At 36.6% G+C, this 26,970-nt stretch overlaps 2 protein-coding genes across 30 annotated transcripts in view; one reads left to right on the forward strand and one right to left on the reverse strand.

Moving 5' to 3' along the window:
* ORC4 (origin recognition complex subunit 4) overlaps positions 1-21,935 on the forward strand; it is a 95,809-nt gene extending 73,874 nt beyond the window's left edge. For 10 of the 29 annotated variants that reach the window (XM_060410045.1, XM_060410036.1, XM_060410043.1 and 7 more), the window contains 6 exons: positions 7,988-8,074; positions 9,687-9,722; positions 13,305-13,413; positions 14,104-14,199; positions 14,286-14,353; positions 17,138-21,935. In XM_060410045.1, coding sequence (XP_060266028.1) covers positions 7,988-8,074; positions 9,687-9,722; positions 13,305-13,413; positions 14,104-14,199; positions 14,286-14,353; positions 17,138-17,326 — 585 coding nt within the window. In that variant the 3' untranslated portion in view covers positions 17,327-21,935. Of the gene's footprint in view, positions 1-7,987; positions 8,075-9,686; positions 9,723-10,999; positions 11,104-13,304; positions 13,414-14,103; positions 14,200-14,285; positions 14,354-14,540; positions 17,078-17,137 lie in introns of those variants that run through there. The other 19 variants (XR_009599353.1, XR_009599356.1, XR_009599351.1 and 16 more) reach the window with 9 other exon arrangements.
* Positions 21,936-23,690: 1,755 nt separating this feature from the next.
* Positions 23,691-26,970, reverse strand: part of ACVR2A (activin A receptor type 2A) — a 90,670-nt gene continuing 87,390 nt past the window's right edge. The window contains 2 exon segments of the mRNA NM_001009293.1: positions 23,691-23,885; positions 24,806-24,936. Of these exon segments, the coding sequence (NP_001009293.1) occupies positions 23,691-23,885; positions 24,806-24,936 (326 nt within the window).

Genomic DNA, 26,970 nt, shown 5'->3' on the forward strand with positions numbered 1-26,970 from the left:
GGTAGTTGATATTCTGTTTACTATAAAATCTTTAATATCAATACCAAATTAAAAGTGAGACTCTGCATTTATTTTGCTCTTTAATTTTTTCCCCATCCTTGTTGAGGTATGATCGACAAATTAGAAATTGTTTATATTAGTGTACAACTTGATGTTTTGGTATACATTGTGAAATACCACAATCAAGCTATTTAACATATCCATCACCTCATATAGATTTTTTCTCATTTTTTAAAAATTTTTTGGTTAAACACGTAAGTTTTATCTTCTAAGCAAATTTCAAGTACATAGTACTATATTGTTAACTATAATCATGTTACTGCACATTACATGTGCAGAACTTACTCAGCTTGTATAAATGAAACTTGATTCTTATTTTGATTTTAAAATACTCTGCTCATGTAAGCACTATTAATTTTGACACTTTTTTAAATTAAAAACTCATATAATAAAATTTAATCAGTGCTTAAGAAACATGGTAAAAAGTAAAATTTTCCCTTATGTTCACACCCAAGTAATTATTTGGTTTATAGCATTTCAGACCTTATGTACATGCTGCAGTTTTTACATGAAGGATTCAAACCTTAAATGTTATTCTCTGGTTTATCTTTTTTACTTTGTTCTACCTTTATTCTGATTGTTAATTATTTTTCCTAATATAACTGTACAGAATTTTATGTCAAAATAATTGACTGTTTTCCTTAAAACCCATATATTGTGTCATGACATAACTAGTGAGTTTTCACTTCTACCCTCATCCCCAAATTAATTTTGCCTGAAACTCAGATATTTACTACGTCATGTAATTTTTTCTTGATACTGCATCTGACTGAAGGATTCCATGCTTTACGAACACTATAGTTGGTGCTAAGTCTTATATTGTCTTTTTCTTTACTGGGGTCTGAAGTGCATCAGAGCTCTGGATTTTTGGCCTATGAATACACTTTTGAGTGTGTCACAAACTTTCACCTTTCCTAAATCTTGAACTGATTGTCATGTTAACAATAGTTATTTTTCTGATTGCTTTAGTAATCAGACGCAATCTTTCCTAGTATTTAAATGTCTGTGATTTCCCAGGGCTTATTGTATTCTTCTTTCGCTCACTTTCTTTTCCTAAAATGATTCCCTAAGCCTAGATTGTACTGTCCTGTCCTGGATTTTTCTGTCCTTCCCTGCTGTGTTGTATTCTGAGCATCTTAATAAAGGAAGTAGATGGTGACAGTTTCTGTGAAGTATAACTTTTGATGACTCAGAAAATGGTAAGCATCTGATAATAGAGTTGCTTGCCCTTATATTTTTTTGTCCTTTGCTGAGCACTAAGTTAAGGGGCAGGATGATAGGAATGAATGTGAAAACACTCCCATCATCTTTTTTATTATTTTGTGGTTCTTTGTTTTCTTAAGGTAGAACTAGTACCACTGGAGTTTCTGTCACTTAGCACTGATATTTTCTTGCCCCATCCTAATCATCATTTGCCACCTCCTTTTGGAATATGCCCAGAAACAAACAACAACAAAAAAAGCCCAGAAAATGAAGTACAGTATATTTTCTAGAGTTAAAACTGTATGTCTCTACTTCCCACTGGAAGAAGATCCAGATTTAGGAATAAGTTCCAGTATAATGGGATGAATTCTCCAAGCCAGGCTTCAACAGTACGTGAACTGTGAACTTCCAGATGTTCAAGCTAAATTTAGAAAAGGCAGAGGAACCAGAGATCAAATTGCCAACATGCGCTGGATCATTGAAAAAGCAAGAGAGTTCCAGGAAAACATCTACTACTTATTGACTGCCAAAGCCTTTGGCTGTGTCAATCACAATAAACTGTGGAAAATTCTGAAAGAGATGGGAATACCAGACCACCTGACCTGCTTCCTGAGAAATCGGTATGCAGGTTAGGAAGCAGCAGTTAGAACTGGACATGGAACAGTGGATTGATTCCAAATCAGGAAAGGAGTACATCAAGGCTGTATATTGTCACTCTGTTATTTAACATATATGCAGAGTACATCATGAGAAATGCTGGGCTGGATGAAGCGCAAGCTGGAATCAGGATTGCAGGGAGAAATATCAGTAACCTCAGATATGCAGATGACACCACCCTTACGGTAGAAAGTGAAGAACTAAAAATTCTCTTGATGAAAGTGAAAGAGGAGAGTAAAAAAGTTGGCTTAAAGCTCAACATTCAGAAAAGGAAGATCATGGCATCTGGTCCCATCAATTCATGGGAGATGGATTGGGACAAAATAGAAGCAATGAGAGACTTAATTTTCTTGGATTCCAAAGTCACTACAGATGATGACTGCAGCCATAAATTAAAAGACACTTGCTCCTTGGAAGAAAAGTTATGATCAACCTAGACAGCATATTAAAAAGCGGAGACTTTACTTTGCCAACAAAGTTCCATCTAGTCAAAGCTATGGTCTTTCCAGTAGTCGTGTATGGATGTGAGAGTTGGACTGTAAGGAAAGTTGAGCGCCAAAGAATTGATGCTTTCGAACTGTGGTGTTGGAGAAGACTCTTGAGAGTCCCTTGGACTGTAAGGAGATCCAACCAGTCCATCCTAAAGGAAATCAATCCTGAATATTCGTTGGAAGGACTGCTGTTGAAGCTGAAACTCCAGTACTTTGGCCACTTGATGCAAAGAACTGACTCATTGGAAAAGACCCTGATGCTGAGAAAGATTAAAGTTGGGAGGAGAAGGGCATGACAGAGGATGGGATGGTTGGATGGCATCATTGACTCAATGGACATGAGTTTGTGTAACTCCCAGAGTTGGTGATGGACAGGGAGGCCTGGCGTGCTATGGTTCATGGGGTCACAAAGAGTCGGACACGATGAGCGACTGAACTGAACTGAATGGGATGAAGCTTTATGCTCTTAGTACACACACTATCCTAGTTATTATAGTCCCCAATCTGTTGCTGCTGTTTTTAGTCTTCATCTTATTCAGGGAAGCTGTCTAGTCCCTTTTTGCCAATAGCATTTAGAATATGCTAATAAAATGTCAGCACCATGGCCAGAGGCCTTGCCTGAAAATGGGGGTGTGCATTGAAGGAGCTATCCTTTCTCTCAGTGCTGACTATCCAGCAAGTTTTTTCAAATTCCAGGTTTAAACAGAAAGCAAAGGTAATGCTAACAAGTCACCTATGGAATCACATCCAAGAAATATCTTTATGATAGGCTTGAACCTAGACATCCTACCAGCTTGAGTGTTTGTTTTAGCGCTATGCAAATGTGTAAGCAAGCAGGATAAACACCATCTCAGCAAGGCAGTGTAAGAAAAATCTCTGTATAAAAGCATCTTAAGAGGACCATATCTATTTCTCTTCAAAGGAAGTTCCCACAAAGTGCTGTAGCTAAGTTCAAGAAAGATCCCCTGCTGTCTTAACCTTTCAGTTAACAGGAGGTGAGAATGTTTAACAGGAACAGACTAGGAGATTTGGTACCTATACTGCTGCCAGTGAGTTGTCCCTGGAGCAGCATGAATCCTATTGTTCCTCTATAACATTGCTGTTCCCCTATAACATTCTCTTGAGAAACTGCCTGTGAAGCAAACTGCAGTGAGCATGTTAAGAAGTTGTTTCTGCAACTGTTACTCCTGTGCTTACTGGCGAAAAGGGACTCTACAGCATCCATGAATAAGATAAAGACTAAAAACAGTAGCAAGGGTTGGAAACTATAATAACTAGGATAGTGTATTTACTGAGAGCATAAAACCTCACCTCATTAGACTTGAACTTATTTCTGAATCTGGATCTTCTTCCAGTGGGAAGTAGAAACATACAGTTTTAACTCTAGAAAATACAGTATACTTAGTTTTCTGGACTTTTTTTGTTATTGTTGTTAAACAATTTTTATTCCTTGCAGATGACTTTTGAAAAATTATATCAATCTTACCCAAGCCTTTTTTGTCTCTGCCAACTCTGAATTTACTGTCCTTACATCTAATCTTTTGTTCATTGCCAAATGAACCTCACAGTTCATTGATCCTTATTCACTGCAGTCACTGTTTTTACTCTTTTCTTTTTCTCTTAAAGGGCTTGTTGCTGTATAAACAGAGTCAAATACCCCATGGAAGTACACCAGATGACTGTAAAATAATAAAGTAATACATATTAAATTTTTGAAATTAACTGTAGTCCTTCTAAAATTGGTGACTCTTACCAAGTAACTTATAAAGTTGATATATTAAGTATATATTAGGTACTGCTTTTTCAAATGGCCCTCAGTTTATTCACTCAGTCGTGTCTGACTCTTTGCAACTCCATGAACCGCAGCACGCCGGGCCTCCCTGTCCATCACCAACTCCCGGAGTCTACCCAGACCCATGTCCATCGAGTCAATAATGCCATCCAACCATCTCATCCTCTGTCGTCCCCTTCTCCTCTTGCCCCTAATCCCTCCCTGCATCAGGGACTTTTCAGATGAGTCAGCTCTTCGCATCCGGTGGCCAAAGTATTGGAGTTTCAGCTTCAACATCAGTCCTTCCAATGAACAGTCAGGACTGGTCTCCTTTAGGATGGGCTGGTTGGCCCAATTGACCCCTAAATATCTGAAGCCATCAACCTCTCAAAATATATCTTAATTTAGTTAATACAAAGTATATAGTTTTATTACCACTTCCCTCTTGAAGTGTGTCCCTCTTGTCTTCTTCCCCTGGTTTTATTGCTCTCTCTTGGATTCTGTTCACTTGTTCAACATCTTTCTCAATCCCTTACTTTGCTCCTTTTTTTCCCTTTACTTCTTACCTGTCAGTAATGCAAGTTTCACTTCTGATTACATCTCCCTCTTCACATCTCCTGGGACATTCTATTCCCTATAGTTTCATCTTTTCATTTTTTTTGTATCGCCTCTCCAACCCTTCATCTCTGTTTCTTACCAGTAGATTCTCCATCAGACGTGTCTTCTATAAATGTTTTTCTTTCTTGTCTTCACACCAGTGTGCTAATTCAGACTCATTTTGTTTCTTATATGGAGAATTGCAGTTATCTCCAATTAAGCTTTGCTGCCTTTGTCTTTCCATACAATCAGTCTGCCAGTAACTGAACCTCAGGATTTTGTGACTACGCATCTTTTGTCCATATGCCACAGTCTCCCTGCAGTGTTCATGTTGTTCCCTAAAATTGTAATGCTCTATCTTCTTTGTAGCCGATTACCTCATACATTTTAAGCATTCTTTGTAATACTTTACCTTGCTTTTGAATTCTTGCTTCTCTGGTGGCTCAGTTCAGTTGCTCATCATGTCTGACTCTTTGCAATCCCTATGAACCACAGCACGTCAGTCCTCCCTGTCCATCACCAACTCCTGGAGTTCACCCAAACCCATGTCCATTGAGTCAGTGATGCCATCCAACCATCTCATCCTCTGTCATCCCCTTCTCCTCCTGCCCTCAATCTTTCCCAGCATCAGAGTATTTTCCAATGACTCAGCTCTTCACATCAGGTGGCCAGAGTATTGGGAGTTGCAGCTTCAACATCAGTCCTTCCAGTGAACACCTAGGACTGATCTCCTTTAAGTTGGACTGGTTGGATCTCCTTGCAGTCCAAGGGACTCTCAAGAGTCTTCTCCAACACCACAGTTCGAAAGCATCAATTCTTGAGCTCTCAGCCTTCTTTATAGTCCAGCTCTCACATCCATTCATGACTACTGGAAAAACCAAAGCCTTGACTAGATGGATCTTTGTTGACAAAGTAATGTCTCTGCTTTTTAATATGCTGTCTAGGTTGGTCATAGCTCTCCTTCCAAGGAGTAAGTGTCTTTTAGTTTCATGGCTGCAATCACTGTCTACGGTGATTTTGGAGCCCCCAAAAATAAAGTCAGCCACTGTTTCCACAATTTACCCATCTTTTGCAATGAAGTGAAAGGACTGGTTGCCATAATCTTACTTTTTGAATATTGAGCTTTTACTCTCCATAAAAGTTTAGTAAGCAGGATGATAATATACAGCCTTGATGTACTCCTTCTCCTATTGGAAACCAGTCTGTTGTTCCATGTCCAGTTCTAACTGTTGTTTCCTGACTTGCATACAGGTTTCTCAAGAGATAGGTCAGGTGATCTGGTATTCCCATCTCTTTCAGAATTTTCCACAGTTTATTGTGATCCATGCAGTCAAAGGTTTACTCCAGTCACTTGGAGTACCAGGCAGATTTGGCCTTGAAGTACAAAATGAAGCAGGGAAAAGGCTAATAGACTCTTGCCAAGAGAACACACTGGCCATCGCAAACACCCTCTTCCAAAAATACAAGAGAAGACTCTACACGTGGACATCACAAGATGGCCAACACCGAAATCAAATTGATTATATTCTTTGCAGCCAAAGATGGAGAAGCTCTATACAGTCAGCAAAAACAAGATTGGGAGCTGACTATGGTTCAGATCATGAACTCCTGATTACCAAATTCAGACTTAAATTGAAGAAAGTGGGGAAAACCACTAGACCATTCAGGTATGACCTAAATTAAATCCCTTATGACTATAGAGTGGAAGTGAGAAATAGATTTAAGGGACTAGATCTGATAGACAGAGTGCCTAATGAACTGTGGACAGAGGTTCATGACATTGTACAGGAGACAGGGATCAAGACCATCCCCAAGAAAAACAAATGCAAAAAGGCAAAATGGCCGTCTGAGGAGGCCTTACAAATAGCTGTGAAAAGAAGAGAAGCGAAAAGCAAAGGAGAAAAAGATATAAGCATCTGAATGCAGAGATCCAAAGAATAGCAGGAGAGATAAGAAAGCCTTCCTCAGTGATCATTGCAAAGAGATAGAAGAAAACAATAGAATGGAAAAGACTAGAGATCTCTTCAAGAAAATTAGAGATACCAAGGGAACATTACATGCAAATATGGGCTCAATAAAGGACAGAAGTGGTATGGACCTAACAGAAGCAGAAGATATTAAGAAGAGGTGGCAAGAATACACAGAAGAACTGTACAAAAATCTTCATGACCCAGATAATCACTATGGTGGGATCACTCACCTAGAGCCAGACATTCTGGGATGCGACGTCAAGTAGGCCTTAGGAAGCATCACTAGGATCAAAGCTAGTGGAGGTGATGGAATTCCAATTGAGCTATTTCACTTCATAAAGGATGATGCTGTGAAAGTGCTGCACTCAGTATGTCAGCAAATTTGGAAAACTCACCAGTGGCCACAGGACTGGAAAAGGTCAGTTTTCATTTCAATCCCAAAGAAAGGCAGTGCCAAAAAATGGTTAAACTACCCCACAATTGCTCTCATCTCACATGCTAGTAAAGTAATGCTCCAAATTCTCCAAGCCAGGCCTCAACAATATGTGACCCATGAACATCCAGATGTTCAAGCTGGTTTTAGGAAAGGCAGAGGAACCAGAGATCAAATTGCCAACATCTGCTGGATCATTGAAAAGGCAAGAGAGTTCCAGAAAAACATATATTTCTGTTTTATTGACTATGCCAAAGCCTTTGAATGTGTGGATCCAATAAAGTATGGAAATTCTGGTGGCTCAGCGGTGAAGAATCTGCCTGCCAGTGCAGGAGACACTGGTTCAATCCCTGAATCGGGAAGATCTCCTGGAGAAGGAAACGGCAACCAACTCCAGTAGTTTTGCCTGGTAAATCCCATGGACAGAGGAATGTGGCAAGCTGCAGTCCATGGGGTTGGAAAAGTCGGATACAACTGAGTGACTAAACAACAAATAACCCTTATTCTGTGTTGCATTTACTACTACATTTTGATCGTCCCACCACTGTGATTGAATAAATTTTATGGTAACAAGGGTTATATTTGTGTCTTCGGAATTAACATAAAGGGAAGAGGATAAGGAGAAAATCAATAGAGTAGAAATTTGTTTTTGATTTTTTTGTTTTCCCCCAAAAGACCAGCAGCTATTTAATAATGAATGAATACTAGATAGAGTTAATGAGGTATACTAACCAGTGAGGCATAATATTATATTTAGGTTTTAAACTGCATTCTTCCTTAATTCTGTTTTGATTTTCTCATGTAGAGTCTCTCAGAAGATAGAAGTGTGAAAGAAGTGCTGCAGAAGCATTTTAATGTCAGCAAAAACCTTCGTTCATTACACATGCTACTGGTTTGTATTAATTTTATTTTTATTCACTCATTTTCTTTCACCAGGTAATTATGTTCTGATGGGAACTGGTTAAACCTCTAGATAAATTTTGTGAGAATTAACATATCTACTACGTTAGCTCTTTCAATCCCTGAATATGGTACATCTCTTTTTTTATTTAGTTCTTTGATTTCTTTTTATCATCATTTTATAAATCTCACCTCGCAGATCCTGTGCATGTTTTCAGTGTATACTTAAGGGTTTAATTTCCTTTGCAACAATTGTAAATAATACTTTGTTTTTAATTTTTGTTTTAGCATTCTCATTGATAGTATATGGAAATGTGATTTTTTTGTTGTTGTTGATGTTATTTTCTGCAATATTGCTGAACTCATTTAGTTTTTGTTTTTTTTAATAGACTTCTTGAGATTTTCTATATAGATAATTATGTCATCTACAAATAGTTTTTCTTATTTGTATATGTTTTATTTCTTTTTCTTGTCTTTTTTGCAGTGGCTAGAACTTCTTGTGCTATATTAAATTAGAATGGTGAGGGTGGATAATTGCCAAGCTTAGGGCAAAAGCTTTCACTCTTTTACTCTCAAATATGATATAAGCCGAAGCTTTTTAATACGTTTATTGTCAAGTTACGGCAATTCCCATCTATCCATAAATTGCTGAGAGTTTGTTGTGATTGTGTTGGATTTTGCCAGATGTTTATTTTTTTATCCATGAACATGATATATGACTTTTCTTGTTTAGCCTGCTATGTTGAACAGCCTTGCTTGATTTTTTTATTTCTGCCATTTCAAAATCTTTTACTGTAATGAGTAAATGGAAATTGAGTACACACACTTAAGTGGATGAAATGTGCAAATTGCTTAACATGACCTAATTTTTTTTCATAGATATTTATTATTGTTATTTCTCACCTTCTAATATCTTGGATCCAAATGTTGAACTAGCTTTACATGCCTGGACAAATCCTACCTGGTCATGGTCTTTCACCAAGTAATTCTATGTTAAGTTTAAACAGTATCAAGATAGGGGTACTTAATTGTTCTTAAAAGTAAACTTCCTTCACTAGAGTATTTGATACTAGACTAATATTTCTAGAAAGTTATTCATTATTATGAAAGGTATAGTAAATACCTTTCAAAGAGAAAATAATTTTGGTTTCATCAGTGTCTTTTTGGTCACTTCCATTTTATGATAATAATGGGTATCACTTATTAAATAGCACATAAGTCAGGTGACCTAGTTACTTTGTGTGTTAGTCATTCAGTTGTGTCTGACTGTTTGAGCGACCCCATGGACTGTAGCCCAATTGTCCTGGCAAGAATACTGGAGTGGGTTGCTGTTTCCTGCTCTAGTTATGACCAGCAGTATATCTTACCATTATATTAATCCTTTTTTGTTGTTGTTGCTATTTTGGGGTTTGTTTGTTTTTTATGTTTATGCGTTATCCTTACCTTTGAGGAAACTAATGTTCTTTGAGGTTAAATAACTTACCCCATATCACACAGCTAGTAGATAACAAACCCAGGACTCAAATCCAAGTCTCTCTGGCTTCGGGCTTATCCTGCTTTATTCTTACATGGTTCTGCCATATTTTTGTTTTTTCTTTTTACAGATTCTCCTTCTGCATTTCTGGTTTTGCTTAGGAAACGTAAGAGAATTTTCCTCCCTATGTACTTACCCTCTGATTAGCACATCCTCCTCCCATTTATCAAAACCATACTGCCATTTTCAGCAATAGCTGTCTTTATCACAGAGGTATTACAGAGACTAAGAATTTTTAGAGTAGAGACTTCAGTAATTTATGTACCTGTGTTTACTAACTTATGGTATTTGGAGGATACACACACACATATATCCATAAATACATACCTCTCATTGGAGAAGGGATAGGCTACCCACTACAGTATTCTTTGGCTTCCCTGGTAGCTCAGTCAGTAAAGAATCCACTTGTAATGCAGGAGACCTGGGTTCAATCCCTGGGTTGGGAAGATCCCCAGGAGGAGGGCATGGCAACCTTGCCTGGAGAATTCCCATGGATACAGGAGGCTGACAGGGTACAGTCCATGGGGTCACAAAGTTGTACACGACTGAATGAATAAGCACAGCATAGCATACCTTTCATTCTGGAAAGATGCCTGACTCAGAATTGTCAACATGAGAAAGCATTGTTTTGCTAGTTTCCTATTATATTTTAAATTCAAGGTGATGGCTCAATTTTTGTTTTGATTTTTCTTGTTTAAGAAAAGTTTTGGAATTGGTAGAAATTATAAAGAAAAGAAAGACAGATTAAATATAGTTTGCTAATTTTTCAATAAAAAATCAGGAATTATACACATGTGGAAAAAAACCCTCAAATGCATAGCCTAAAGTTAATTTTAGATTGATAAACCTAAATATATGTATGAAAACAAAGCTTTTTTTTTAATTAGAAGAAAAATATATTTGTATACTTGAAGTAGGAAAAGATTTCTTAGAGATGTTACACAAATGACAAGCCATAGGAGAAAAGATGGTTAATGTTAATTACATTGAATTTTTTGTTAAATGTCTGAACACTGGAAGATACCATAGAAGAAGTGATTAGGAGATGGAAAATGCAATGCATGTAATCATCAACACTGTCCATAATATATAAAGAGCTTCTACAGTAATCAGTGAAGGAACAAACTGTGAATATGAGTGAATATGAGCGAATGAACTAAGAATAATCTACCAGTGTAGAATCCCACATGATTTATAATTTACAAAGATATTTAACTTCCCCAGTATTAGGGAAATGGTGTACAATTTAAATTTTACAATTAAACCTTTTTTTCTGCCAGTTTGGTGGGTGTGGAAAGTTTGTGTCTGATGGTACAGTGTCTGTGTTGCATAAGTTCAAGATGATATTTATATAAAACTTGAAAATTACTCTGTATTGTCTAGGAATACAAAGATATGTAGTAGAAGGATGAAGACATGCATGATTTTTTTTAACCTGGAGAAGAGTAGAGAGTCCAACCAGGGCAAGAGACAGGGGCTTCAACTCTGTAAGTTTATATTTCATAAGCTCAGGAAGTGGTCATGGATATTCATTATATTACTCTCTTGCCTATTTATATGTCAAAAATATTTTATAATAAAAGGAAAAGGTAAGAGAATGGGAAGCAGCTACTGGGTTCCTGGATCCCTCCCAGTAAGGGAATGAAGGTCAAGGATTACCAAACTCCTGTTCAATTAAGGACCCTGGGCCCTGGTTAAAAAAGGGAGAGAGTTCAAGGCAATAGAAAGACAAAACCACTACAATATTGTAAAGTAATCAGCCTCCAATTAAAATAAATAAATTTATATTAAAGAAAAACAAAAATAAACAAATGGAACCTACTCAAACTTACAAGCTCTTGTACAGCAAAGAAAATCCATAAACAAAAAGACAACCTGCAAAGTGGGACAAAATTTTGCAAATGGTGTGACAGACAAGAGCTTAATTTCCAAAATACACAAACAGCTCATACAACTTAATAACAACAAAAAAGCCAACCGAATCGAAAAACGGGCAGAAGAGCTAGATAAATACTTCTCCAAAGACAATATACAGATGGAAACAGGCACATGAAAAGACACTCAAACTCACTAATTGTTACAGAAATGCAAATCAAAAGTACAGTGAGGTACCACCACACACCAGTGAGAATGGCCATCATCAAAAACTCTGTACATAACAGATGCTGGGCAAGATGTGAAGAAAATGAACACTCCTACACTGTTGGTGGAAATGTAAATTGCTCCACCTACTATGGAAAATATTGCAGAAGTTCTTTAGGAAACTAAAAATAGAGTTGTCATATGATCCAGTAATCTCATTCCTGGGTATATGTTTGCACAAAACTATAATTCATAAAAGTGTACACAAACACACTTTCGTAACAGCGCTATTCACAGTAGCCATCACATGGAAACAACCTAAATGACCATCAACAGATAAAGGAGTAAAGAAGAAGTGGTATGTACATAACTACAGAATACTATTTAGCCATAATAAAAAGCATGAAATAATGCCATTTGCAGCAACATGGATGGACCTGGAGATTATCATGCTAAGTTAGGAAGAAAGACAAAATATATGCTATCACTTCCATGTGGAATCTAAAATATAACACAAATGACCCTATCTACGAGACAGAAACGGACTCAGAAACATAGAGAATAGATTTGTGGCTGCCAAGGGCAAGAGTGGGGTAGGTTGGGAGTTTGGAATTTGCAGATGTAAACTATTATATGTAGAATGGATAGAGAGCAAGATTGTACTATAAGCAGGGGGAACTGTTTTCAATATCCTGTGAGAAACCATAATGGAAAAGAATATGAAAAATAATATATATGTATGTATAACTGAGTTAGTTTGCTGTATAGTAGATATTAACCCAATATTGTATATCAACTATACTTATATAATAATTTTTTTAAAAGGGAGGGAGTTTCTAATGTAAATGTCCCAACTGTTATATTACATATGTAATACTTACACTAAGGAATTACTCATTGTTAATGTGGAGTTCAGATTTAATCAGATACCATGCATTTTTATCTGCTGTTTTTATCTATATGAACTAAATGCAGAGTCAGTTATATTTCAGTGAAAAATAAACTTTAAAAAAAATTTAGATGTTACCAAAGTTACAAATAAAGAAACTTTCAAACGCAGAAGTTTTGATAGTTGTTGAGCAGACAGCTTGCTACATGAAAGCAACTTGCTCCCTGCTTTCTAGGAGAGTTGTTTCTGGGTATAATTTTTTTTTTGTTTTTTCCTTTTTAATACAATTGAACATCAAAGTGGCTGAGTTCTGTCACATAAGACTAACCCGGATTGGTTGATTGGTTGGTGAGAAAGTTTATAGAAGTCATAATTCTGCCTTTTTGTTCTGGAGCTTTAAATAGTATTCTTACTTATTTTTGGTCTCTTCTCCTCACTCCTTTTAAAATGTTTTTTCTTTTGAGGAGTTGTAATCAAGCAAGATATGCAAATAGGAAGAGGTCGAGAGAGCAGCAAGAAGTTTTCTAATGCTTTATTTACATTTATACAGTTAAGTGGCTTATGAATTGAAATATTGTATTTAAGTAGAGCTAAATTTGAGAGTAACTTTCCCAAGTATTAATATTTATTCTTTCATAACTCTTAAGTTTTCTTCAATGAAATACCCCCAAATGCCCATGTAAATATGCATTTCTTTTTCTGACCTGCATTCCCTAGATGCTTGCTTTAAATCGTGTAACACCGTCACACCCATTTATAACTGCAGCGGATCTGATGGAGGCAAACCAGCTGTGTAGCATGGACTCAAAAGGAAATATTGTGCACGGTGAGAAACCTGCTTGATTAGTAGTTTTTAAAATAAGGTTGAGTTTATATAATGGTATACTTTTTGAAATTACAATTAACATTGGTATAGTGTTTTTATGTGCAGAATATTTTTATATCTATACATCCTTTAATTCACTTCTCCCATTTAAAGTGAAAGAAACTTGATGCACCACCTGCCTTGCTGCATTGGAAATACAATTCTCAGTGTACCAAGTGTTACTGAAGAGCATTGGCGTTTAGCCATTTGGTGTTGACTATCCCTTTTGAGAATCTAGTGAACTTTCTCCTCTCCAGGAAAAATAAATTAGATGTAATTTCCAGGGGTTAGAGATTATGAATAATTGAGGGCCTTATTGAAAGTTACATAATAATTGCAGCTCTTCTTCATGTTTGCTGTAGGCCATATGATAAGCACTTGATAGTATTGTCTCTAATCCTTGTAAAAATCTCTGAAAGTTTGGAAAGATCCTTATTTTTAAAAAATTAAAACTAAGCTCAGGGAGGTTGAATAACTTGCTTTAGATTATTCAGATAATAGTGACTGATACACATTTGAAGCAAGGAGTGCTGTGTTGGCCTCTCCCCACCCCTCAAAGCCATAACCTTTCACATTATCCTCCTATTTGGAGGATTTGTTTCAATCATTATGCAAAACTATACCTCATAGTTTTTTCCCCTTTTACTATAGGTCTGTCAGTCTTGGAAATCTGTCTTATCATAGCAATGAAACATTTAAATGATATCTATGAAGAGGAGCCCTTTAATTTTCAAATGGTTTATAATGGTGAGATGACTCATTTGTTAGTTTCTTTCTGACTATACTCCACTGCTTATTTGAAGGTACTAACAATGTCATTGCTTTCTGTCCAGAATTTCAGAAGTTTGTTCAAAGAAAGGCCCATTCTGTTTATAATTTTGAGAAGCCTGTTGTCATGAAGGTAAGATTTTTTTCTGCAGATAGGCTTATTTTTGTCTACTTTGATTGTATATATCATAGCTTCACTTTTATTAGTTTTGAAACACTAGATATTATCAGGAATTTTATTCAAAATAGACACCCCCCAAAAAAAAATTCTAAAAATGAAATGTTTGAATAATTCTGAAGAATACCATTCTGTTTTACAGTTTGTGGGGACATACTGCCCTCTACTGTCTCTTCCTAGCAATTACATCCTGAAAAGGAACTACTCATTAAATTCTACCTAAGACCCAGCTTATAGCTCAGTTGGTAAAGAATCCACCTGCAATGCAGGAGATCCTGGTTCGATACCTGGGTTGGGAAGATCCGCTGGAGAAGGGGTAAGCTACCCACTCCAGTATTCTTGGGCTTCCCTCGTTGGTAAAGAATCCGCCTGCAATGCGGGAGATCTGGGTTCAGTCTGGGTTCAGAACATCCCCTGGAGAAGGAAACGGCTACCCACTCCAGTATTCTGGCTTGGAGAATTCCATGGACTGGCTAGTCCATGAAGTTGCAAAGAGTCGGACACAACTGAGCGACTTTCACAAGACACAGATACAGCCCTATCTTTTTATATCCATAAGGTTGGCTTTATAAAATCTCAGTAGTAAAAGGCAATAGAATGAGACATTAAGAAAATAAAAAACAATCTCATTGGTTAGTGAGGGTATATAGAGACAGTTTTGTTAGAGCTTGGGTAAGGCATGAGTTTCAAAACTTGAGGAAATTTATTCTAGCATACCATTGTCGACCAGAAATATGAGCTACATAATGTAATTTTAGGTATTCTAGTAGCAACAACTACAACAAAAAAAAAGGTGAAAGGTGAGATTAACTTGGACAGTAAGTTTTATTTAATGTACCAAAATATTTAGATCTGTAGTCAATATAGAAAGGTATTAGTAAAGTTTTTTATTTTCTTTTGTGTTCAGTTCAGTCGCTCAGTCGTGTCTGACTCTTTGCAACCCCATGAATCGCAGCAGGCCAGGCCTCCCTGTCCATCACCAACTAGTCTGAAATTCTGTGTGTTTACACTTAAAGCACATTTTGATTCACTGATTAGTCATTGGAAATAATTGCTCTTTAGATTCTTTAAATTATTTGTTTAGACCCTTATTTAGCTGAAGAAGTAAATTTACATTCTGAAATTGTTTCAAACATACTTAAAATGTTCTGTTAGTTTTTAAATTAAACCTTATAAAAATAGAGTTCCACATTTCAGATCCTCAAGAGCCCATTGAGGTTACTTATTGAATAGCACAGCTCTAGAGGGGTTGCTAGGAGTCGGACACAACTGAGCGACTTCGCTTTCACTTTTCGCTTTCACGCATTGGAGAAAGAAATGGCAACCCACTCCAGTTTTCTTGCCTGGAGAATCCCAGGGACGGGGGAGCCTGGTGGGCTGCCGTCTGTGGGGTCGCGCAGAGTCGGACGTGACTGGAGCGACTTGGCAGCAGCAGCAGCAGCAGAGGACTTTATGGGAAGAAACACCTTTTATGAATTTTTTATGCAGTGCACCCATAAGTTTTTTAGTATCCTTTATAAGGATACTAAAGGATATTAGAAGTCAGAAGTTTATTTTTTAGGGCAACCGAAAAAACATGAGATCAGGGCATTGCCATTTTCTTCAAAATAATAGGAAAAATACTTAACATACTGGAGGTTGGTTTTTTCCCTCCCTTCCTAATGATAGTCATAGTTTATGGGAATGTATTAGTGGAAAGGGTTAGCTGAGCACTTAAATTTTTACTAGGAGCTTGAGGCTGGTCATTTCTACATTTTGATTAAGAAAGTATTTTGCTACCTAGAAATATTTGAAGTCTCAATTTTATTCAGCCAATACACAGATCCTCTAGTATTTTCTCATTTTCAGAAATTGTCTGAACTATTTTTCTTATCATAAGAAGAGTTTTTCTAGTTTATAAAGAATGTATTCCAGTAGTATTTTTCACAGTGAGGCTTAAGAATAGAAAGGTCAGTAATCTGTTTCAGTGTATCAGTATTTAATAGTTGATTGGTCCTAATTTAATGTTTTCTTTTTTTTTCTTCATATCCTAATAAAGTAACTAAAACAATGATCATGGTTAGAAAAGACATGGTACATGAAGGGCTAAGAGGAAGTGAATAGTAAGGAACCCTATTAAGGTGGGGAAGATGGAAGAAAGGGACTTTCTGACAGGTAATAGTGGTCTCTGTCAGACTTCTTAAGGAAGGAGGGGCGTGTCCTCTCCTCCATACCTCCACCACTCTGCTGAATGATTTACATATAGGATCAGCTAAACAAGTGTGCTGCTAGAGGTCTTCCCTGCTGCCCTCTGTTTTTATAGCTATATTAAACTTTTATACAGCAAAGTCTAACAAAACAAACAAAATGTAAAGGCAAATTTGAGTAACCTGGGCCATTAGTTTAAAAGTACTCGTCTTATCAGACTCTGGGTTTTTATAGAGAACCAGAAACTCTGTTAACTTAAGTACTAGGAAAAGATATGACAGAATGAGGTGAGGAACAAAATCAGATTGTGCAGTTGAGTTGCTTGCCCTGTTTACATTCAGTGATGTAGGGACAGGCAACTCTATACTGACACTGCCTCATGTGATGTGTGAAGTTTTATGAGGTTGATGAGAATTGTTTTTGAACTTTACTAACATCTATTACATTTTGTTTCCTAGTACTGTTCTAAAACTGACTAAAATCCTAACTGTCCTCTGGCTTAATGTTGTTTACTTCCCTTATTCAACCTAAACCATTTGTTTCATCTTTCAGGCATTTGAACACTTACAGCAATTAGAATTAATAAGGCCCATGGAAAGAACATCAGTAAATGCACAGAGGGAGTATCAGCTGATGAAACTACTTTTGGATAATACACAAATTATGAATGCTTTGCAGAAATACCCCAACTGTCCTACAGATGTTAGGCAGTGGGCGACATCCTCCCTAAGCTGGTTATGAGTATAACCATGGTTTCAGTTATGGAGTTTCAGGCAGACTTCTCTAAAGAACTAAAAGCTGTTGTCCTTTAACAAGATATGTTATTACATTTTCTTATATTTATAAAGATGTATTTTTGTATTTATGGGAGACTGTTAAACATGTATCATGGCTGTGCCTTGCCTTTGAATCATATGAGCAGTTACATGATTTTAAGTTTTAATTCCAGTGATATGTTGTAAGTAACTGTTCAAAAAAATAAATATGACTATCTTAGGGATTGAAACATATGCTTAATTTAACACTTGTGAAGTATTTATGTGGTACATTTGAAGAGTTCACTTCAACCCAGCAGCCAGATATTTTTACAAACTGTAAACAAAGCAGTAAAGAAACAGTGGTTAAGAGTTGAAATGGAATGAGTAATCTTTTGATCCATTGGGAGATGCTGCAGTTTTTCTGTATTCATGAAAATCTAAGATTCTCTCCCAGACCAAGGTCTTTAGTTCAGGAGCCTGATCAGTTTGGCTAGAAGATGGTTCACATGTAAGAAAAAACCGGAAAGTTTGAACAGTTTCTTCCAGGCTTCTTAAAATATGGTACTCACACCATCTATGGAAGAATCTTTTGTAGGATGTTTTTAAATGCAATTCTTGGGCATGTTCTAGGAACTAGCATTTGTCTAACAAGCACTTTAGCAAATTCCTGTAAAGCCACTCCCACGAATAATAGAAAATGTATGACAGTATTATCTAAGTGTTTGTATCAAAAAGTAGACCCCCCCCCCCCGAAGGAATGTACCTTATAAATTCAGGACTCCATATTGGTATGTGTTTAAAGTGAAATTTAATAAGCATTCATGAAGTGTGACTTCATTTATTCAGGAATATTTGTCTACTTTTTTCATAGAGGATTACAAAAGACAAAGTCCCTATCCTTGTACAGTTTGCAATACTTTTAAAACTGTCAAAGACCCTGATAATTAACTACTGTTGTTCACGGGTGAGAAAACTAACGCAGTAGTGGCCCTGTCCAGAGGATTGACAGACCCTGGAATTCCAACTCATTTCGTTGACATCAAAGCTCTGTAATGTGGTTCTTAGTGTGTCTTTTAAAAGTATACTCTAAGAAACTATTTTCTTGGTTTTAAGAGTTATTGCGTTTAGAATGGAGTATGAGATTTCTATGCATAAAAATAGCTCTTCAGTACCTGCAACCTATTCTTTGCACATAGGCATTCTTAGTTTCCAGATCACTGTCATTTACTTTTCAGCAGTGTTTCATGAAAGCCAAGGCTTGCATCCTGGTTCTGTGCAATAGTTTACAGATTTTTAGGGGATATTTTGCCAAAATACTTACCATGGTCACATCACATCACTATTAAGAAGCAAGGTCTTTTTGCACTTGAGCTAAAATTGTCCCTTAAAATTTTTTTCTGAGCTGTTTTTAGGGGAGTACCCTCTGCTTTAAAAGCACTGACCACAAAAGCACCTAAAGAACTGGCTTGAAGACTGCAAATTTTTATCTGCCTAGGATGCCACTCAAAGGTTTGAAAGCCCTCATCCACTTACCTGGCTATGTAAAAACTACAGAAAAATCCATCACCATCAGTGAAAGCTATAAAACAAAAATAAAAGGTAGGTTAGCAAAAGTCACACAAATGAAGCATAAGCCTACATTTCAAAAGCAGTTTTTCAGAGGAAGAATGTTGTGTTCCCCTTTACTTTTTCCTTAATACAGAGAAGCTAAAATATACTTAAATGTTTTAAAACTAACTTCATCTTTTAAACTGTTTAAACCATCGTCAATAAAATAAAAACCAAATCTGAAAAGCCCTAGTAAAAACCTTTCAAGAAGAACATAAGCAAATGTGGCTTAAAGATATTTTCATCTACTAGAAAAGGAATGCAGCCTATTAACCACACAATCAAAAGACTGAAAACCAGGTGAGCAGGCATGTTAGCAGCATCAGTGAGGTTATCACTCCTGTGATCCCTCCACCTGTCCAACCGAAAGCATTAAGAAAAAAGTTCCCAGTTTTGTGGACATGCAGATGTGAATGACTCGGAAGTATGTGCTGTTTCCCCAAAACTTACATCATAATTCTGTATATATTGATTACATACTATTAACTTTCTGAAGAATCAGTTTTGCAGAGCAACACTAGAAACAGTTTCAGTCTTTCTGTAGAGATTCCTTGCAGATTCTAGCATGTTCACATTTTCATTTGGTTTTTTAGAAGAAAATGCAGTTTCTTTCAAACCAGTGTAACCTAAGTGTTGCCCCTTCCTTCACCTTTACCCTAAAAAATTGAGAACCCATTGATGTGAACTTCGACATTAAATGTGGGTAGGTGGGGCTCTTCCACCCCCATTTGCTTGGAAAATCAGGTGATAAACCAAAATTCTAGTGTTTAGAATTAGCAACATTAAAAATGCAAATGAAAGCTTGCTTCCTTGGTGATCCCTCTTACTGATTACCTTAAGTGGAAAATACCAGAATTCTTCCTTCTATTGGTAAACTGTTGTTGGGAAGTGTAATTTGTATCTTTGATGTCTATTACCTAAGTCACTTTTTAAGAAAAAGTCTGTATGAAAAGACAAGGTGACTAATGCCGTTTAGTCTCTCTTAAAATTGGTAGGACCAACATCTGTACTTTCAAAGGAACACAACCTGCTTACACAACAAAGGAGAGAAATGCCATAATTGACAAACCTCCCTTTCACCTGTCCCCATTTTTGCACATTCCAAGGTGTAAGGCTCACTGTCAATTATAAAGCTGCTGTTCCCATCTTTAAGAATATGTAACTAAAGAAAAACTTCATATGCAAATCATACCATGTTTATTTTTTTATTTAACTTGGGAATGGAATGGGGATAGCATACATTTTATTTGTACAATATTTAACAATCACTTACCCAAGGTGGGGTTTTATGGGACTTTTTTTTTTCTTTTTTGACTTTTTGTTAAATACTTGCAGAAAAAATAGCAAGTACAATTTGACAGTAGTACAACAACCTGTGCCCAAAACACTGACAAGAAATACAGAGTAAAGCTAAAATAATTGTTTACCAATATTTTGAGAGGTAACAAATAGGATATGGGTTGAGACTGCATAAAAAATGTACTGCTGGTTGAATATCTGAGGTAAATGATGTTCAATCAAGATGCTACTTGTATCATTTTGCCCATAAATCAGTAAATAATTTTATGCACATTATACCAAATGTTCCTAAAAAGTAATATTTTAAAAAGGTAAAAAAGAGAAACTGGAAAATATCTGTGGCAAAGCATCTTTTTTAAACAGTTAATCAGTTTTTTTCACTAAACTATCCAGGATTTTTTCCCCTCCTACCTGCATTTTACTTAAATGTAGCTGTTATACTACCTAGGAGTAAGGACGGGGGAAGAAGAGTTTCTTTATATTTTCATGATTTATGATTCATCTTTAAGTTCTAAACTTTTTTCTTTCTGATTGTATTTTCAAAACATCACCATGAAGGACAGTGCAAGTTCATGGGACCAACAACTGTGAGGCACAGTCTCTGTTCTGGAATTCACAAGGTACCTGTAATAAACATTCAAACAAGAATCACACGTCACATGCTGAAAACTGCCTAGCGTCTAAAATACATACAAGAGCGGTGCAGGGCATAGACTTCGAATACAGCCAAACAGTCCATCAGTTTGGACTAGTCCATCAGTCCTATGGCAGTTGATCATAAAGCATTCCTTACACGGAGATCTGGGCAAGGTCAAGAGTGTAAGTTAGAGCAGCAGTTCTGATGTGTGTCATAAAGGCAAAATACAAGACGAATCATAAGGAGCACCATACACATGAGGAAAAAATTATTGGGGTCTGTGTACCCCCAAACAAATCGTTTTTCTTTCTTTGATCTTTCTTTTTTTCAGTATCCCTAAGCTCAAACTTTTTATTAATTTGCCCACTCTAGACTGACTGTAAACCAAACATGAAAATGCCCTGCAAAAGAAAGTTTTAACAAGACTAGGTACAGGACAGGTAGTCACTGGAACATTCTTATTTTACTGCTTATAAAAATTATTTTTCTACCAATGTAGTTCTCAAAAGGATACAGGTTTTATTGTAAAATTGGTTAGCTAGAGTTAAGTACAATACCCAGGATTTCTAAAAATGTTTTCTAACATGAAGAGAAAACTTTATTTTGTGAATAACTGGTCTTATAAATGTAACTCTTTAAGTGTTCACATAAGCCAAACATTCATCATAATACTCCTTGTTTTCCTTTGACTTTTTTAACTTTTAAAAACAGGATTAAATGTTCAGAACAGGTAGAAATCAGTCTTCAAGAGATGAACAATTTTCTTGTATGAACATTCTCATTATTTTCCCTTCTTGATTAGTTTCCAGGTAGAAGCAAAACCAAGAAATTGAGAAGCCAAGTACTTTTTTGAAATAAAGGTAAACTCAACACTGAAATGGGAATTCTTAGAAATACAACAAAGCCTTGGGTACATTATGTGACCAAGAACACAATTCTCTGTATGGTGTGTGGCACACAGATGACAATGCTGTTACTCTTCTTTCCCTCCCTGCTTAGAGTCTGTTGACCTATGTATTATTTATAAATAATATAATTTATTCCCAGAGATTAAGTGCATGTTTTATGTAAAATGTAGTGTACTGTGTGGTTAAATAGCCATTTGAAGATAACACATTCACAGTGAGCTCCTGATAGTGACACATAAAAAATTCTTTTATAAAATTAACATGGATTTTAAAATGACCTGACAAAAGTACATAGCATAATACTGACTATTTGTTGGTCAGTAATCTAATTAATGTTTTGCTTTAGCCTGTCAATTTGAGAAGGAATCCAATTATATTCTAACGTAATATTGTTTTGAAAAGCACTTTGGCACCTACTTATCAGTTCCATTTTCTCATCAAGGATAAGGCATGAACTATCCTAAATTAATATCAGTTAGTTGTAAAAGCAATTTGTGGAAGGAGGCTAAGCTATGTTACCTATATCAACATTGGTTACCTCTAAATGTCATTGCATATTTTAAGTTATAAGTTTAACTTGTTATCCCTGATTTGTTTTAAAGCAGTAACATCTGAAATCTGTGCTTGAAAGTTTAAATCTCTATCCTAGGATAATTCTTGACATATCACAGACATCAAATATTACTCTGACAAGATGGCACCAAGCAGAAATATAGTAATAAAGTTTACAAGTCTCAAAGCAGAGAGTGAGGAATTCTGGGTAATGACACTTCCTGAGGTGATTCTAAAACAGTGATCAAGAATGTCCCACACACTGTTTGGTGAAAAGAAATACACTACAATTTTACATATATAAATAGGAAAAAAATCTATTTTTAAAGAATAAAAATGAAGAGCTTTCCAGTGTTACAGCTCACTTAAAAATTTTTAAATCATGCTTTAAATTTTCAAATAGTCCCCAAGCACAGCACACCTAAAAAAATATGTAGCTAAGTATGCAGTATTTTGGGAACTGGCTATAAGATGAAGATTTTTTTAAACATGGGAGAAAAGGGGGAAATACACCATTTTTTCATTTCAAAAAACAACACTTTTTTTTCCTTAAATCACAAGCTAGCACAAGAAAAGCTAAAACACTGCTTTACAAATGGCCACTTACTGTTGGCACTAAGCATAGCTTACCTTTTTTTCTTAAATAACACAGTGAATTTGTAATACCTTGTTACAAAACATGGGTCAATTTATTATTGAAATTTTGTTAGTGTTTTCAATTTTATAATTTAGCAACCGTGGAACTGAGGTATACCTTGTTGAGGGAGGTTAAAGTAATGCTTGGAAGCCTCTTTACTGTACCCCACTTAGATGACTTTGTTTATGTACACAGAACAGCAGCACACTAAACATTCACAAGCTGTGTCATATTGGCATTACAATAGTCATTTATAGAAACACAACAGCAAATGCAATAAAAACAAGTTACCCTTTTAAAATCTGAAATGAAAAGTTTTTGATTTTAAAAAAAATAGCAGTAGTTCATTTAAGGAATTAGTGTCTTCTGACAGACATTAAGAAATCTGATGTCAGTTTTCAAACACGTGATTAGCCAGGTCCAAAAAGATCCTTGATTTGGAGAGGGCCACATTCTTCATGTACATTTTTTCAAAAGTTTCTTTATAGAGTTTACAACTTTTCTCTTAGTCGCATGTCCTTCATGTATGTCTCTGCTACAGGCAATGCCATAAGTCTCCCAGAGCCACCTTTTGAAATGAGGGTCTTCTTTCTGAGATGTCTAGGACACATCCTACTCATTTCACACAGAAAATAAACTGTAAGCAGTTTCATTAGCAGCTCCAGTTGAGAGTCCTGTTTCTCAGTGTGTACACATGGTGCAACCATCATAGACTAGATTCTTTGGGAGGAAAGTCAACATTTGTCACCATCGTGACCACTGTTACAATGTCCTCTGTGGTAATGATATTTGTTAGTCTTTGCATCTGAGTAATTCTTTCACCTACACATCCAGCTGATAACCTGGCTTCGGCATCGTGATCCCAACATTCTTCTATCGTTTCACAGAGCATTGCCATTCCCTGTAAAGGAAAAACACATTTAAATATCATAACAATTTTTTTTTTCTATTGGGAACTAGAGTAAAACTCTCATAAAGAAATTGCTATTCTGTGGGTTAAAGAAGGTCTCAAAATTAGCCAAGTTTGATATTTGTCAACATTCACTTTTGAATATCTCACATGGAGAGAAGCACTGAGAGAAAACAGCATTTTTTTTTTTTAAGCACTGGAGATGATCACAGCAGGTGATTTGTTTAATTCCAAATATCTCTGATAATTATTCACAAAGCAGGTAATTTAAATTTAAGCTAACCTTTGAACTGAATTCAAAACTAAGGCTTTGAGAAGTTTACCAATTTTTATTATTTTCTTAAGTTAATATCAGCATTTCTACCTTGCAGATAAGTAGGAAAAGGGTTAGGAAGCCACACTTAAGGATTCTCTACTTGGCTTATCCATGTTTCTAGTTGTATCTAGAACAAAATAACCAGGGCAATATTGTTCCAGCCTTCACATTCCTAGTCTCTTATGAACTTGAAAATCATCCAATCAAAATGCAGTAACTCATGGAGAGAATAATACTGGGTACCTCACTTTTTAAAACGACATCATATGTGAAGGTGGTGATCAGCAAGGTTACCCAACTCTCCCCACAGGCTCACAGTCAGGCACTTGCTTCCCTTGGAAACCTTCCAAATAGGGGACACACTGTGACACAGGAGCACAAAGCCAAATGTCCCCCACGGCAGACTTTACCATCTCCCTCACGAGTGTACAGATGTGGCCTTACTGCATTGTTTCTAGGACTCTAGTATAGAGTACCTTGTACCAAGATTTCTGCCTCAGGAAATCCAGAAAGAAAATGTACAGAAATATAAATCATTCCTCTGACGAGCATTTTTTTTTTTGGAAATTAAAGTGAAAAGCTAACGATAACTTACAGCATGTTTCTGCCAATAATCTCTTAAAACAGGCCTCTTTTTTTTATGCACAACAACTTCCTGCATGTCTTCAAGAGAGGGATGCTGGCCAATTTCTTCCTCAAATGGCAGCATGTATTCATCTACAGGTCCTGAAATGTAAAGAAGGGGAAAAGTCATTTTAATTCAAATCATCTTGCCTTCCTAACTGAAACAAGTTTTCTAAAGCATACTTTTACTGCCTTTTCCTAACTGTCATACGCTATAAGGACAGGACTGGAAAAGGTCAGTTTTCATTCCAATCCCAAAGAAAGGCAATGCCAAAGAATGGTCAAACTACTGCACAATTGCACACATCTCACGCTAGTAAAGTAATGCTCAAAATTCTCCAAGCCAGGCTTGGAACCGTGAACTTCCAGATGTTCAAGTTGGTTTTAGAAAAGGCAGAGGAACCAGAGATCAAATTGCCAACATCCACTGGATCATCAAAAAAGCAAGAGAGTTCCAGGAAAACATCTATTTCTGCTTTATTGACTATGCCAAAGCCTTTGACTGTGTGGATCACAATAAACTGGAAAATTCTGGAAGAGATACGAATACCAGACCACCTGACCTGCCTCTTGAGAAACCTGTATGCAGGTCAGGAAGCAACAGTTACAACTGGACATGGAACAACAGACTGGTTCCAAATAGGAAAAGGAGTACATCAAGGCTGTATATTGTCACCCTGCTTATTTAACTTCTATGCAGAGTACATCATGAGAAACGCTGGGCTGAAAGAAGCACAAGCTGGAATCAAGGTTGCCAGGGGAAATATCAATAACCTCTGATATGCCGATGACACCACCCTTATGGCAGAAAGTAAAGAGGAACTAAAAGCCTCTTGATGAAAGTGAAAGAGGAGAGTGAAAAAGTTGGCTTAAAGCTCCACATTCAGAAAACTAAGATCATGGCATCTGGTCTCATCACTTAATGGGAAATAGATGGGGAAATAGTGCTGACTTTATTTTTTGGGGCTCCAAAATCACTGCAGATGGTGATTGCAGCCATGAAATTAAAAGACGCTTACTCCTTGGAAGGAAAGTTATGACCAACCTAGACAGCATATTCAAAAGCAGAGACATTACTTTGCCAACAAAGGTCCCTCTAGTCAAGGCTATGGTTTTTCCAGTGGTCACATGGATGTGAGAGTTGGACTGTGAAGAAAGCTGAGCACCGAAGAATTGATGCTTTTGAACTGTGGTGTTGGAGAAGACTCTTGAGAGTCCCTTGGACTGCAAGGAGATCAGTCCTGGATGTTCATTGGAAGGACTGATGCTGAGGCTGAAACTCCAATACTTTGGCCACTTCATGCAAAGAGCTGACTCATTGGAAAAGACCCTGATGCTAGGAGGGATTGGGGGCAGGAGGAGAAGGGGCGACAGAGGATGAGATGGCTGGATGCATTACCAACTCGATGCACATGAGTTTGGGTAAACTCTGGGAGTTGGTGATAGGGAGGACTGGCGTGCTGCGATTCATGGGGTCACAAAGAGTCGGACATGACTAAGCGACTGAACTGATAATGACAGGAAAGAAACGCTCAACTGTAGTTACAACCACAAATTTTAATTTAGAAGAAATCAAAAAGTGTAATTTGGCTGCTAACTATTGTAAGGAGCTCTGTTATTGTATGGAGCTACTGCATAAGGAATACCTACCTCTGTATATAGGACACAGGGAACCGTGGATATGTGCATATTAAGGATATAACATCTCTATAAGGTACCCACTCCTGCAATTCAGATCAAACTATAAACAGTATTGCTTTCCTTTCAGTTCAGTCCGTTATAGCCATCTTTACTCTGACATGCCCTAGCTCCCTACACAATCATACAAGGAGGTACGTACTCCAGAGGCACACCTCTACCTTCACAAAAGCTGCCAAATATTTAGTTTAAAAATCACAAGTGGACTGTATAAACAGGGTTCCCAACAAGTCAGAATGGTGCCTTCACAGAAAAGCAAGATTTATTCTACAATGTAATTTTTTTTTTTTAACTTAGGCCTACTCAAATACAGAAATTCAGCTAGGAGTTAGTAGTAACTAATAATCAAGAAACACTTAACGCTAACCAGAAACTTTATATTCTATTTTATCTTCAGAGTACAGGTGGCATTACCCTATTTTACAGATGATAAGTTCA

This window comes from Ovis aries, chromosome 2, assembly GCF_016772045.2.
Source record: "Ovis aries strain OAR_USU_Benz2616 breed Rambouillet chromosome 2, ARS-UI_Ramb_v3.0, whole genome shotgun sequence".
NCBI lineage: Eukaryota > Metazoa > Chordata > Mammalia > Artiodactyla > Bovidae > Ovis > Ovis aries.